Below are 12,178 nucleotides of genomic sequence, written 5' to 3' on the forward strand. Positions count from 1 at the left end.
GTCGCCGTCGTGGGGATGTTCGACGCCGACCGCGCGGTTGGACGTTGCGCCGCCAGCCATGCATGTGCCGCGCGGTGCACGCGTGCGGGTACACGTACATACCTACTGATGATGATTAGGGGGGCCGTGCCCGGTGATGCTGCCGCGTCAGGCCAGTGAACGATCCATGTGTACCCATTGTTTGCTACGCGTCTGGTTATCTGCCGGTTCGTGGCGATTGTGGTCGTTCAGAGCATCTCCAGTCGCGTCCCCCAAAGCGTCCCCCAAAGGGATTTGGGGCGCGCCGGACAAAAAAAGCGTTCCAGCCGTGTCCCCCAAAGCCCATTTTTGTCCGGCGCGGCCCCATTCGGTGTCCGGCGTCCCGAGCCCGTCCCCGTCCCACAGGGGACGCTCCGGGGACGCCGGACACAACGAAAAGCGAGGCGGGCTCCCACATGTCGGCGACTATTTGCATAAACCGTTGGTTCGCGCCTCTTTTCTCGTCGCTCCTTCCTTCCCGCGCCTTCCACTCCACCGCCGCCGCTCGATTTCCCGGCCGTTTGGGCGTCTGATTTGTGCTGGGAGTCAGCACCGTTGTCGCGGCTGGGGCTCCCGCCGGTCGTGCCGCCGCCGCGTCGCCAGCGCCTCCCAGAACGCGCCGTCAAATCCGCCCCACCTCCGCGCACAGAAGGTGCTCGACGACTTGCCAGGTAGGCGCGATTGGTCGCTGTTTGTTGCGTCGTCTGCCTCGGCGCAATTTTAACCATTGATTTTGCTTTAGGCATGGACAGCGACGATGAGATGGTTGCCCTGCTGCTGGAGGACGAGCAAGCGTTCGACGACGACCTGCGGGAGCATTTGCTGATCATCGCGTCCCTCCAGGACATGCTTGACGCTGAGGCGGAGAAGAGGAAGAGGCCGCGCCGCGGAGGATCAAGGCCGGGAAGAAGGAAGTCGAAGCCCCGGCAGAGGATGGAGGGGCATGCCATGCTGCACAACGACTACTTCACCGACGGGGCAACACATGCCGACAATTTTCGGCGCCGGTACAGGATGAGCAAGGGCCTGTTCATGAATATCCTCCACGGCGTTCGAGAGTTCGACCCCTACTTCAAGCTCAAGGTCGACGCTGTAGGCGTTCTCGGGTTCTCATCCATTCAGAAGTGCACCGCCGCCATGAGGATGCTTGCATATGGAGCACCTGCCGATACACAGGACGACTACCTTCGCATGAGTGAGTCTACTGCCATTGAGTGCATGTACAAGTTTTGCCGAGCTGTGGTGGGAAAGTTTGGCAAATACTACTTGAGAGGGCCAACTGAGGAAGAGACTGCAAGGATCATGGCACAAAATGCTGCCCGTGAGGATTTCCCTGGAATGCTTGGAAGCATCGATTGCATGCACTGGGCATGGAAGAACTGCCCGTTTGCTTGGCAAGGTATATACAAAGGGCGTCATGGATATTGCAGTGTGGTGCTTGAAGCTGTGGCAGATTATGACCTGTGGATTTGGCATTCTTTCTTTGGCATGGCGGGATCACACAATGACATCAACGTGTTGCAGCGGTCTCCGGTGTTCAGCAGACTAGTGGAAGGGCATGCTCCACCATGCAACTATGAGATCAATGGCCACCAATATACCAAAGGCTATTATCTAGCCGATGGTATATATCCAAAATGGGCCACTTTTGTCAAAACAATCTCGAATCCATCAGGTCTGAAGAATTCTCACTTTGCTACACGACAGGAGGCTTGCAGGAAGGATGTCGAGCGGGCATTTGGTGTGCTTCAAGCACAATTTGCCATTGTCCGGTACCCTGCTCTAAGCTGGTCTCACGACCAAATGTGGGAGGTGATGCAGGCTTGTGTGATCATGCACAACATGATCATCGAGGATGACCGCAAGAATCATGTTAGGTCACATGTTGGTCCCTATGAGTGTCAAGGCCCTCTCGCGGAGGTTGATCATGTGTTGCCCTGCAGATTTCTTTGATTTTCTCGCCATGCACGAAGAGATCCGTGACAGCAATGTGCATGAGCAACTTCAAGCTGATCTCGTTGAGCATTTGTGGAGGATCAAAGGAAATACCGTGGCACCTTGATGTATCATCTAGCCCTTTTTTTTATATTTGATTACTTGTTTTATTGTTTGTTGTAATTTAATTTGAAAACAATCCTCGAAAACATTTTTTTTCATATGCTACATTTGATATAAATGGTTTATGTGTTAAAAATATTATTTTAAATGTTTGGGGGCGGCGTTTGGAGGACGCGGCTGGGGAGCGACGTCCCCCAAAGGCGGCACGAACAAAACACGTCCCCCAAACGCTCAATCCGGCGCGGTTTGGGGGACGGTTTGGGGGACGCGACTGGAGATGCTCTCAGGCTTTGTTTTAGGTTACAGATTGGACAGGCTCGAGATGCTTAGCAAAACATTGTAGACAGATAGGGAAAATTCCATGATCGATCTCTCCATTCTGCCGACACACGTTTGGGTAAATATATTGATCATCAACTTCAACGCCTACAGCATATATAGTGCACCACTTAGAGCGATCAATGCATGGACTGTAGTGGCAAAGAAGGTTTGGCATTGGTCTCTTTCAGACGAAATTGGAGGTTTCCGGAGCAAGGTCATCAATGATGAAGAGTGTGTTGATAGGCGATTTGAGAACGAAAGGTTCTGCTGCATATACTGTCATTTGTTCCTTAACACTGTACTCCATCCGGTTGGTTGTTTTTCTAGTTGAATTCGGAAATAGACAAATAGTGTCATTTGATTTTTACTTTGTTGAATGATGAGTGTGAACAGCTAATATGATGGACAAATGGATAGCTCAGTTAAGCATAACCTAACTGGTCGTTATTGGCTATGCCATGCTATATCAAGCTAGTTGTGGGATTATATTTTGCGGAAAGATCCTGAAAGGTAAGGAAATTACAACAAAGCATGCACTTTTACACAAAGGTTCTTGCAATAACTCTGAGGAACACGATTGGGTCCTTCTCCACCGCACCAACGACTCAAACCCGACGCCCGAGCCAACTCCACCGTCGCAGGGAATGAACCACTTGAGGTGACGTCGCTGTGAAATGCTCGAACGGAGTTGAAGATTCTCCACAATGGCTTTTCACGTAGAGGAGGGTGAAGCCACCGTGGCTTAGGAGTGTCACCCCTTCGGCCTGAAGAAGCAAAAGCAAGATGAGTGATGTCGTAGCAGGTCCCCTGTATGGAGCTCTCGGGAGAAACAATAGCAAGATAGCACCACCGTGCAAATCAATGCAGAATGCCACCCCACCATTTCCTTCCTCCATCTCCTCCATGGGGGAAGAAAAGTTGAAGAACAACACCTACCATCCCACCTCCACAACGAGGGGCCTCCATATCCAGATATGGAGAGCAGAGCATGGGGTTATTAGGGGAGAGGCTATTGCCATAACCCTTCTCCTCCTCCATCTACCAGGGGCATCGGTCGGAAGATTTTTTTCACTTCCGAGCGTTACTCACCTACGCAAGGGACGAACTCTAGGACGGCATGCCGCCCAGACGCCACTAGGACAAACACAAACATAACCCTAACTCAAGAAGACCTAGACCTAAATTGTACAGGATGCTGTCGGCCTCATCTCCCTCTTTGTCTCCGCTCGGTGATGCCTCTGAAGAGGATGGGGGAAACGAGCCGAGGTGGAGTGGTGGACCTCCAAAACTTGAAGAAGACGGAGAAAGTGAAGGGAGAAATGAGATCCCACTTGTCATTTTGTTGAAAATTAGGTACTCCCTCATTTTTATTTACCTCATGTTCAAGGATTAGTCAAAGTCATTTTTCTGTAAAATTTGAACAACTAATATACAAGGAATATCAAGATTTCTTATAGAAAATGCATATAATATAAAAAAATAGTTATGGTCAATTATAATACACTAGTTTTATGCTTCCTCCGTCTCAAAAAAAAGTAGGTTGTATAGTTTCTGACGTGAAAATTAAGAAATCGCATGCGGAGAGAAAGTTATATTTTTTGTGGCGAGATTTCCTCTAACTAATTGACGTGAGGAAATAGAGGAATTTGCATTAGAAATAAAACATAGCAAAATCCAAAATTCTCCACGCGAGTGATGCAACGTAATATACCTTACTTTTTAAAAAATATTAAAACTATATGGCTTATATGAAGAAGTGGATAAAGTATTATAAATATTAATATTTTTATAGATATTCGGTTAAATTCTACAAATTTTAACCTTAACTAAACACATAATACGAGATAACTGTGAACGTTTTGACTCTGCCGATGCTGTGTGCCCGAATCCGAGACAACGAAGACTCTGAGGTCCGAGCCCTTGACACATGCACATGGATTCGGCATAGTCAAATACTGTATGCAGGCATGCAGCGTGTGTACAGAAGACAATATACGTACCTACGATTGGAACCAGATCTGCGAGAGCAGGTATACGGATCTCTTCTGCACCACTGCAGTCCACACGGGCAGCATAAAAAAACAATTAATAAAGCAAATCGAAATAAAGGAACAGACGTCTGTGTCACATCGTCATAAACCGACAAACGGGCCCCATGTAACTGACCCATGCACGGCTCATTCCAGCCCCGCACGTGCGGGGGCAGCCTTATCTTTCAACACCTCACGGGATCCTCTGCAGCCAAGCATACAGTCGCTTCTCATGCAAAAAAAAAAAAAAACTCCTTCCTACCTACACGGGCCCGCATGTGCATAATTTTTTGTGCAAATTATATTGTGCAAACTTTGATCAAGAAAATAGATAATAATACAAAGATCTACCATGTCAAATACATATAATGTAAAATATATTTCATAACAATTCTAAAAATATTATTATTTTATTGATAATATAGATGATTAAACTTTACGAAGTTTGAATTTAACCAAAGCTTATATGCGACATATTTTGGGCAGGAGGGAGTACCTTCGCTCCTCAAATCTTATGGTTGTTGGTCCGAAGGGCGTTGGGGAAATCCCAAACTTTTGGGATGGGAAGTTCAGAAATAAAATATTGCGGGTTTCACAAAATGTTAACCAAAAATGCATCTCATAGTATTTGATTCCTGACAATTCATGTTCAGGATCAGCAATACCTGAATAGCCTGAAATTACAAACTAACCAAAAAAATAACAGTAGTGTTGGAGGTGTATACCTTCAATCGACGCGTTGGAGGTGTACATCATCGTCGCTTGGCGAGGAGGATGAAAGGCGTATGTGGCCCGTCGAGCATCAAGTACGACGAGGGTGTGGCAAGCGGTGGCGGCCGGGGGGTAGGAATTCCAAACACCTTTTCGAATAGGTGCTCTGGTTTTTATCTTTTTTTTTTTGCGGGAAAGAGAGCTATTATATTTCATTCATCACAGTCTTTACAGCTTCGGCCTGAACTATGTCAGACACAGCCGGAGGGACATGCCCCAACCAGTTATGCCCATGACCCGTGGATCTAGCTATACTAGCTAAAACATGAGCTGCCTTATTGCTCTCTCTTCCTATTTTGACAACTTCAAAACGTAAACAACCATCTTGAATAGATTTAATATCCTCATAAATTCTCCAGACCCGAGACTGTCCCTGGTCCCTTCTCTTGATTGCATCTACAACCACAGCGTTGTCCGATTCCAGAATGATCGCCGCATTCTCAACAGACTGCATGCTCTGAAGGCCAAAAAGGCATGCCCTGGCTTCCGCTTCAGCAACGTCCTGACACTTGATATTAGCCTCATTTCTCGCCCAAAGGACCCTTCCTTCATGGTCTCTGCATATACATGCAATGGATCCAATACTACCGACAAGAGAGGCATCCACATTGATTTTAATCCACCCATTTTTTGGGACAGTCCAGACTGCGCTCTTCCCATGCTTTGAATGGCCAATATCTGGAATATATTTACCTTTTGAAAGAATCCCCTCGCTGATTATTGGATCCTTCCCTTTACTGTTCTTCATTGACCTACAGTTTAAATTAAGGTCATGCAAATAACGGTTAAGGAAATTCACAGACCCACTTACGCTGCACTCCCCCTTTTCATGAACCACATCGTTTCTCATATGCCAACATCGCCACAACATCATGAGAACCAGCCCCCTCCTTTCATTGCTAATACCATCAAGCATAATAAGAAGCCAATCAGGTCCAGAATGTTTGAAAAGGGATTCAGCTGGTAGATCCCATCCTTTTCTCATTTCTTCTCTAAGGGCCCTGGATTTTGTGCAAGCCACTGTAGCATGGAAACTAGTTTCCTCTTCACAGCCACATATATTGCAAGTACTGTCCAGCTCCAACTTCCGGCGGTATTTGTTCTTTTTCGTTGGCAAATTGTCACAAGCTGTTCTCCACCCGAAGATTTTCACTTTGTTAGGTACAGGAGCATTCCATATCAACTTCCAAAGTGTTCTATTGCTATTTCCAGATGCACTTGTTCCAGGTTCGCTTTCACTATTATTCTTCAGACTGTATGCAAGCTTGTATGCACTCTTTACAGAAAATATGCCATTACTTTCATACTGCCATGCCAAGAAATCCTTACTCGAAGCTACAGGGGCATTCAATTGTAGTATGACCTCAGCATCACGATCATAAAACATTTTTTGGACAAGTTGAGTATTCCATGTCCCTGACCTCTCATTTACTAGTTGGCTTACTCTTCTATGCCTGTTTTTTGATTTTCCTGGTTGCGGTTTGAGGGCATAATTTCTGGGCAGCCAGTTGTCCCTCCATATCCTGATGTTCTTACCATCACCTATTCTCCAAACAACTCCCTCTTTTAGCAACTCAAGTCCATGTTCAATTCCATGCCAAACTGGAGACGCTTCGGATCTGAAAACGGTATCAACAATGTTACCTCTGGGATAATATATGGCTTTCATTAGTCTAGCTGCTAGACTTTGTGGGTTCTGGATTAAACGCCACGCTTGTCGCGCCAACAAAGCTTGATTGAACAAACGAGAATCCCTAAAACCCATGCCTCCTTGTTGTTTGGGTTTTGTCAGGGTGTCCCACGAAGCCCAATGAACTTTCCTTTTATCTTCATCTTCTCCCCACCAAAATTGTCTTATGATATGCATATAATCTTCATGGAAGCCTGCAGGCAGTTTAAAAATTCCCATCACATAGATAGTTAGTGCTTGAGCAACCGATTTTATCAGTTCTTCTTTTGCTCCCACGGACATGTATCTTTCATCCCAAATATTTAACCTCTTTCGGAATCTATCTTTGATAGGCTGAAAACGTTGCGCTTTCATTCTTCCTTCGGGAGTAGGCAACCCGAGGTATTTTTCTTCAAAAGAACATTGGGTGACAGCCAGCGTATTCTTGATCTCTGTCTGATTTGCAACAGGATAGGCTGGACTAAAAAGGATAGAGCATTTAGACGGGCTAATGAGTTGTCCCGAACCTTTTTCAAAACTCATGATAGCCTGCCTAACAATATTTGCCTGTTGACCCGTGGCTTTGAAGAATAAGAGACCGTCGTCTGCAAAAAGCAAGTGCGAAATGCCCGGTGCTCCTCTGCAACACTTCAAATCTTGGAGCTCCTGGTTGTGAACTGCTTTTTGTAAGATTTTTGATAATCCTTCATCCACAAACAAGAATAGATAGGGAGATAGAGGGTCTCCCTGTCTTAGGCCTCTAGTTGGTTTGAAACTCTCTGTTAACTCTCCATTCACTCGCACCGAGAACCTTACAGAACTGACACAAGCCATAACTTGGTTCACCCACTCCTGATGGAAGCCAAACTTCAGCAGGATATCTCTCAGATATCCCCAATCCACTCTGTCATAGGCCTTAGTCAGGTCTAGCTTGTAGGCGCAGTAATTATCATCCGCTTTCTTATTTTTCTGAATTTGATGGAAGCACTCAAATGCAATGAGAGCATTATCGGAGATTAACCGCCCTGGGAGGAAAGCACTTTGAGTCTCTGAAATTAAGAACTGAAGAAGACGTCTTAGGCGGTTGACAATACACTTGGAAACCACTTTATATATCACGTTACACAAAGAGATAGGCCTGAAATCCTTTATATCATCTGCCTCATTTGTTTTTGGTATAAGAACAATCACTGTATCGTTGATCCCTTCGGGTATGCTACCGGTACGGAAGAAGTGTTTAACTGCTTTGGTTACATCTTCTTTAATTACACCCCAATTTCTTTGGAAGAATCTAGCAGGGAAACCGTCCGGACCTGGGGCTTTGAGAGGTCCAATTTGGAATAGCGCATCACCAATTTCATCCTCACTGTACTCTCTTAACAGGTCCTTATTCATCTCATCTGTAACTTTGGTCTGCACTAGCTCAACAATCCTCCTTGGGTCGACTTGGCTATCTTTTTCATAGAGATTCTTAAAGAAATCTATTGCCACGCCTTTCATATCTTCATTGTTCTCAGTAAAGGTACCATCTTCTAACTTAAGCTTCTTTATTTTGTTCTTTCTGGATCTGTTTGAGGCTTTCCTATGGAAGAAGCTAGTGTTCTTGTCTCCCTCTCTCAGCCATTTGACTCTAGATCTTTGTAGCCACATGAGTTCTTCTCTAATTAGGAGCTCATCCATTCTTTTCTGTATGGTATCAATTTCACTCAAATCATTAGGATTATAAGCAAGCTGCAACCTCTCAAGTTTCTTTCTTAACTCCTTTAGCTCCTTTTCCACTAAGCCAAAATTCTCGCTACTCCACTTCTGTAGAGAAGACATAGTTTCATTCAATTTCTCCTTAACTCCATCCAGGTCCTGTCTACACCTTACTCTTGTCCAAGCAGTTTCGATTTCTTCAACCAAAGATTCCTCCCTTTCCCACATTATCTCATACCTCTTCTTCAGCCCATTTACTTTCTTATTTTCTTTCTTTCCCAGCCGGATCAGGAGAGGGCAATGGTCTGATCTTGAAGACACAATATGCTCCACAGTAGCTCCAGGGAATAGATTGGACCATCGAGGTTGGGCAACAGCCCTGTCCAACCTCACTCTTACATTATTCTTTCCACTTTGCTTATTATTATAAGTCCAAGGCAACCCTTTGTAGCCTAAATCCACCATCTCACAGTGGCTGAGCACCTCTCTGAATTGTTGCATCTGCCTCTCACACCTTCTTTTAGAAGACATATGTTCCTTTTGCCACAATACCTCATTAAAATCGCCAACCATGAACCAAGGTTCAGAGGTGCTTGGCTTTATTCTTTTAAACATTTCCCACATTAGACGTCTATCTTGTGCTCTAGGCTCTCCATACACAAACGTAGCTCTCCATTTTATTCCATTCGGTTCACTGATTTTTACATCAATATGGTGCAGACTAAAGTTGATCAGCTCAACCGGGACACACTTGCTCCACATCAGAGCTAGACCCCCTCCTTTACCCTTACCACAAACTGGAAAACAATGCTCAAAACCTAACCTTCTGCAAACAGCTTCTACGACTCTCTTATTTTGTCTAATTTCAGAAAGAAAAACTATTTTGGGACTATACATCCGCACCAGACGGACGAGCTCCTGAACTGTACGTGGTTGTCCCAGACCACGACAGTTCCAAGCGAAGAAGATCATGGCTCCTGCCGGGCGCTCACACTAGCGCCCGACAGTTTGCCGGTAGCCCCTGGACCGGTCGCTGCCTTTTCCACCTCTCCATCATTCTCATCCTGCCTTCCATCCTCTACCATGCTACTCTGCACTTCATTCTCCTTATTAGTCCTGATCAGCTCTGCCTCCCTCAGCTTGCGTAGTCCTTCCACACCCAAACAGACAGCAAGAGGAGGGACCTCATAGCGTCCCTTATTCACAGCTAGCTCCCTGTCATCATCACCCTTGATCTCACGAGTCCTAGCTCGGTTGAGCTGGTCCGTGTCCTTGTCTCCACGGTGCTTCAGAGGTACAGGTATAGTGTTGATGTTGTTCTGTACCTCCGTCGCACCACGGTCCATCCTCTTCCAGCGCTTGGCCTCCTTCGTGTTCGATGAAGCATCCGAAGCACATGGTTCCAGCCTGATCAGCAGTCCTTCTTGGTCTTGCATTCCTTCCTTGCTCGCGGCCTTCAGGCTGCCGGCGTCCGTCGCCTTGTCTTCTGAGGACACCATGGCCGCTTTGTCCACCTCAGCTTCAACGATCCCCGTCTTCACCATCGGAACCAGGCATTCGCCCTTGTTGCTGGCACCTACCGCAGGGGAGCTGTTCTTGTCATTGACGTCGAGTTTTGCCACTTCATCAGCAACCTGTGTGATGATGGCTTGGTGGTTCGCTGCTGGTGTTGGCTTGGAGGCACGCCACGGTGCGGCAGGCAGCAGTTGAGCATGTGCCTGCCCCATGCCATCAGGAAGGAGCCAACTCTGAGGATACTCAAAGTGCACCGGTTGGACGCGCATGTCCATGCTGAACTTGACCTTGCGGTCATCCACCGGGAGGTCGCACCTGGCCTCCATGTGCCCGATGTATCCACAAAAGAGACAAAAGTTAGGCAAACGCTCATAGCAAATTTGAACCTTCACCTCTTCTCCGGTAACCTCGTCTTCCAGGATGATCTTGTCGCGAAGGGCAGTATACAATGGGAGTTGTATCCTAGCCCTGAGGAACTTGTCGGTGATGTTGCCGCGCTAGTCGTTGTCGATCATGAGTGTTGTCCCAATCTTCCATCCGAGCTCCCACGCGAGGCTCTTGGTCAACAAGTAGAAAGGAATGTTTCGGAACTGAACCCACATCGGCACATGGGTGAATGGCACCAATGCGGGATCAGCTCCTGACTCCATGGCTTCGACGAGGAAGGCGTCCAACTTGTACTGCCATGGTCCTCCGCAAACCGCGTGGCGCCTGTCTCCTTCTTCAGAGAACTCAATGGATTCCGGTTTTATGCTGGAGTGGGCTTCGATTCTGGGAAATATGTCTATTGAACTACATTTTTGTACCTGTAAAAATCCTAGATTCTTCTGCTGTTCAAATTTTACCGAGCATAAAAGAAATAAACTCAAGCTCAGTTTTGTATATTTTCCTATGCAGTTTTGCTCTTCACGCAGAAGATCCTGCGGCAAGCGCTGCCCAGCTGTGCCGATGGCACCGTCGTAAATAACCGCAAACCACGAGCCTCCTCCCCGCGCCCGCAAAACCGCACGCCGTTAGGCCCCGCCGGCGACGGCTCCTTTATTACGCTCAGGCGCGCCCCTCTCTCTCCCCTTTCTGCAGCCACGCTGTGAGTTCCTTCGTATCGTAACGCCTCCCTCCCATCACTCACCAAGAAACGCTCGCAAGCCAGAGCGAGAGAGAGAGCAACCGCACGGAGAGTCGGAGATGAAGGCGGAGAAGGCAGCGGCGGTGGCCGTGGTCGCCGTCGGCGCCGGCGCCGGCGGCGGGGACGAGTGGCGGTGCAGGAGGCACCCGGCGGCGAGATCCGGCGGCGGGGTGTGCCCGTACTGCCTGCGCGACCGGCTGCTGCGCCTCTGCCCGGCCTGCGCGCGGGTGCGGCCCTGCCCCTGCGCGTCCGCGCCCGCGCCCGCGCCCGCGTGCGCCGCCTCCCCGTCCTCCTCCTCCTCGGCGTCCGGCGACGCCGTCGGCAGGGTCCACAGCCTCATCGAGCGCGAGCACCGCATCGCGCGGTCCCGGTCCGTCGCCGCGTCCTCCTCCGCCGCGATGGGCTCCGTGGCCGCCGCCGCCGGTGTAGGCGGCGGGACGCGGAAGGCGAGGGTTTGGGGGTGGGCGCCGTTCTGGAGGGCTTCTGCGAAGGATGTCAGCTCTGCGGAGGAGGACGAGGACAGGCTGGGGCTGGCGCGGTCCAGCTCGGTCTCCGCGACGGCCGTGGAGGCGAAAGCCGTCGCGGCCAAGGCGGCGGCGGCCAAGGCGCGGTGGGGGTGGCACTTCCCGAGCCCCATGAAGGCGTTCCGGCACCGGAGGTCGTCGGCGAGCCTGCCGGAGCGGGGCTGAGATTCCCCACCAGTGGTGGGATCTTGTTGCTTTTAGGAGGTGATTATAATTAGTTTTTTACCCAAAAAAAAATAGTAAACCATATGGGGCGCATTAGAGGAGGAAGGAAAGGAGGGACCTTTTTCTTTTTCGCTTTTGTGGCTGGCTGGCTCGCGTGCTAATGTTGCGACGATGATGATTAAGGTACTAGACTAAACCCCTGCAAAGCCTGTGGTGTGTTTGTACTGCTACCCTGTACCGTCAAATCAAATTGGACATTTTAAGCTCCCCGATTTGATCTGCA

The 12,178-nt window shown here is 48.4% G+C and overlaps 2 protein-coding genes across 2 annotated transcripts; both read left to right on the forward strand.

The window, feature by feature from the left end:
• The first annotated feature begins 608 nt into the window (after nucleotides 1-608).
• LOC139832588 (uncharacterized) lies at nucleotides 609-5,100 on the forward strand. Its single transcript, XM_071822376.1, has 3 exons — nucleotides 609-689; nucleotides 761-1,339; nucleotides 5,081-5,100. The coding sequence occupies exons 2-3, from the start codon at nucleotides 763-765 to the stop codon at nucleotides 5,098-5,100; spliced, it is 597 nt and encodes a 198-aa protein (XP_071678477.1). The 5' UTR covers nucleotides 609-689; nucleotides 761-762.
• Nucleotides 5,101-11,104: 6,004 nt separating this feature from the next.
• Nucleotides 11,105-12,178, forward strand: LOC127306600 (uncharacterized). The gene has a single exon (XM_051337266.2). The coding sequence runs from the start codon at nucleotides 11,266-11,268 to the stop codon at nucleotides 11,893-11,895; it is 630 nt and encodes a 209-aa protein (XP_051193226.1). The 5' UTR covers nucleotides 11,105-11,265; the 3' UTR covers nucleotides 11,896-12,178.

This window comes from Lolium perenne, chromosome 6 (assembly GCF_019359855.2).
Source record: "Lolium perenne isolate Kyuss_39 chromosome 6, Kyuss_2.0, whole genome shotgun sequence".
In the NCBI taxonomy this organism is placed as follows: domain Eukaryota; kingdom Viridiplantae; phylum Streptophyta; class Magnoliopsida; order Poales; family Poaceae; genus Lolium; species Lolium perenne.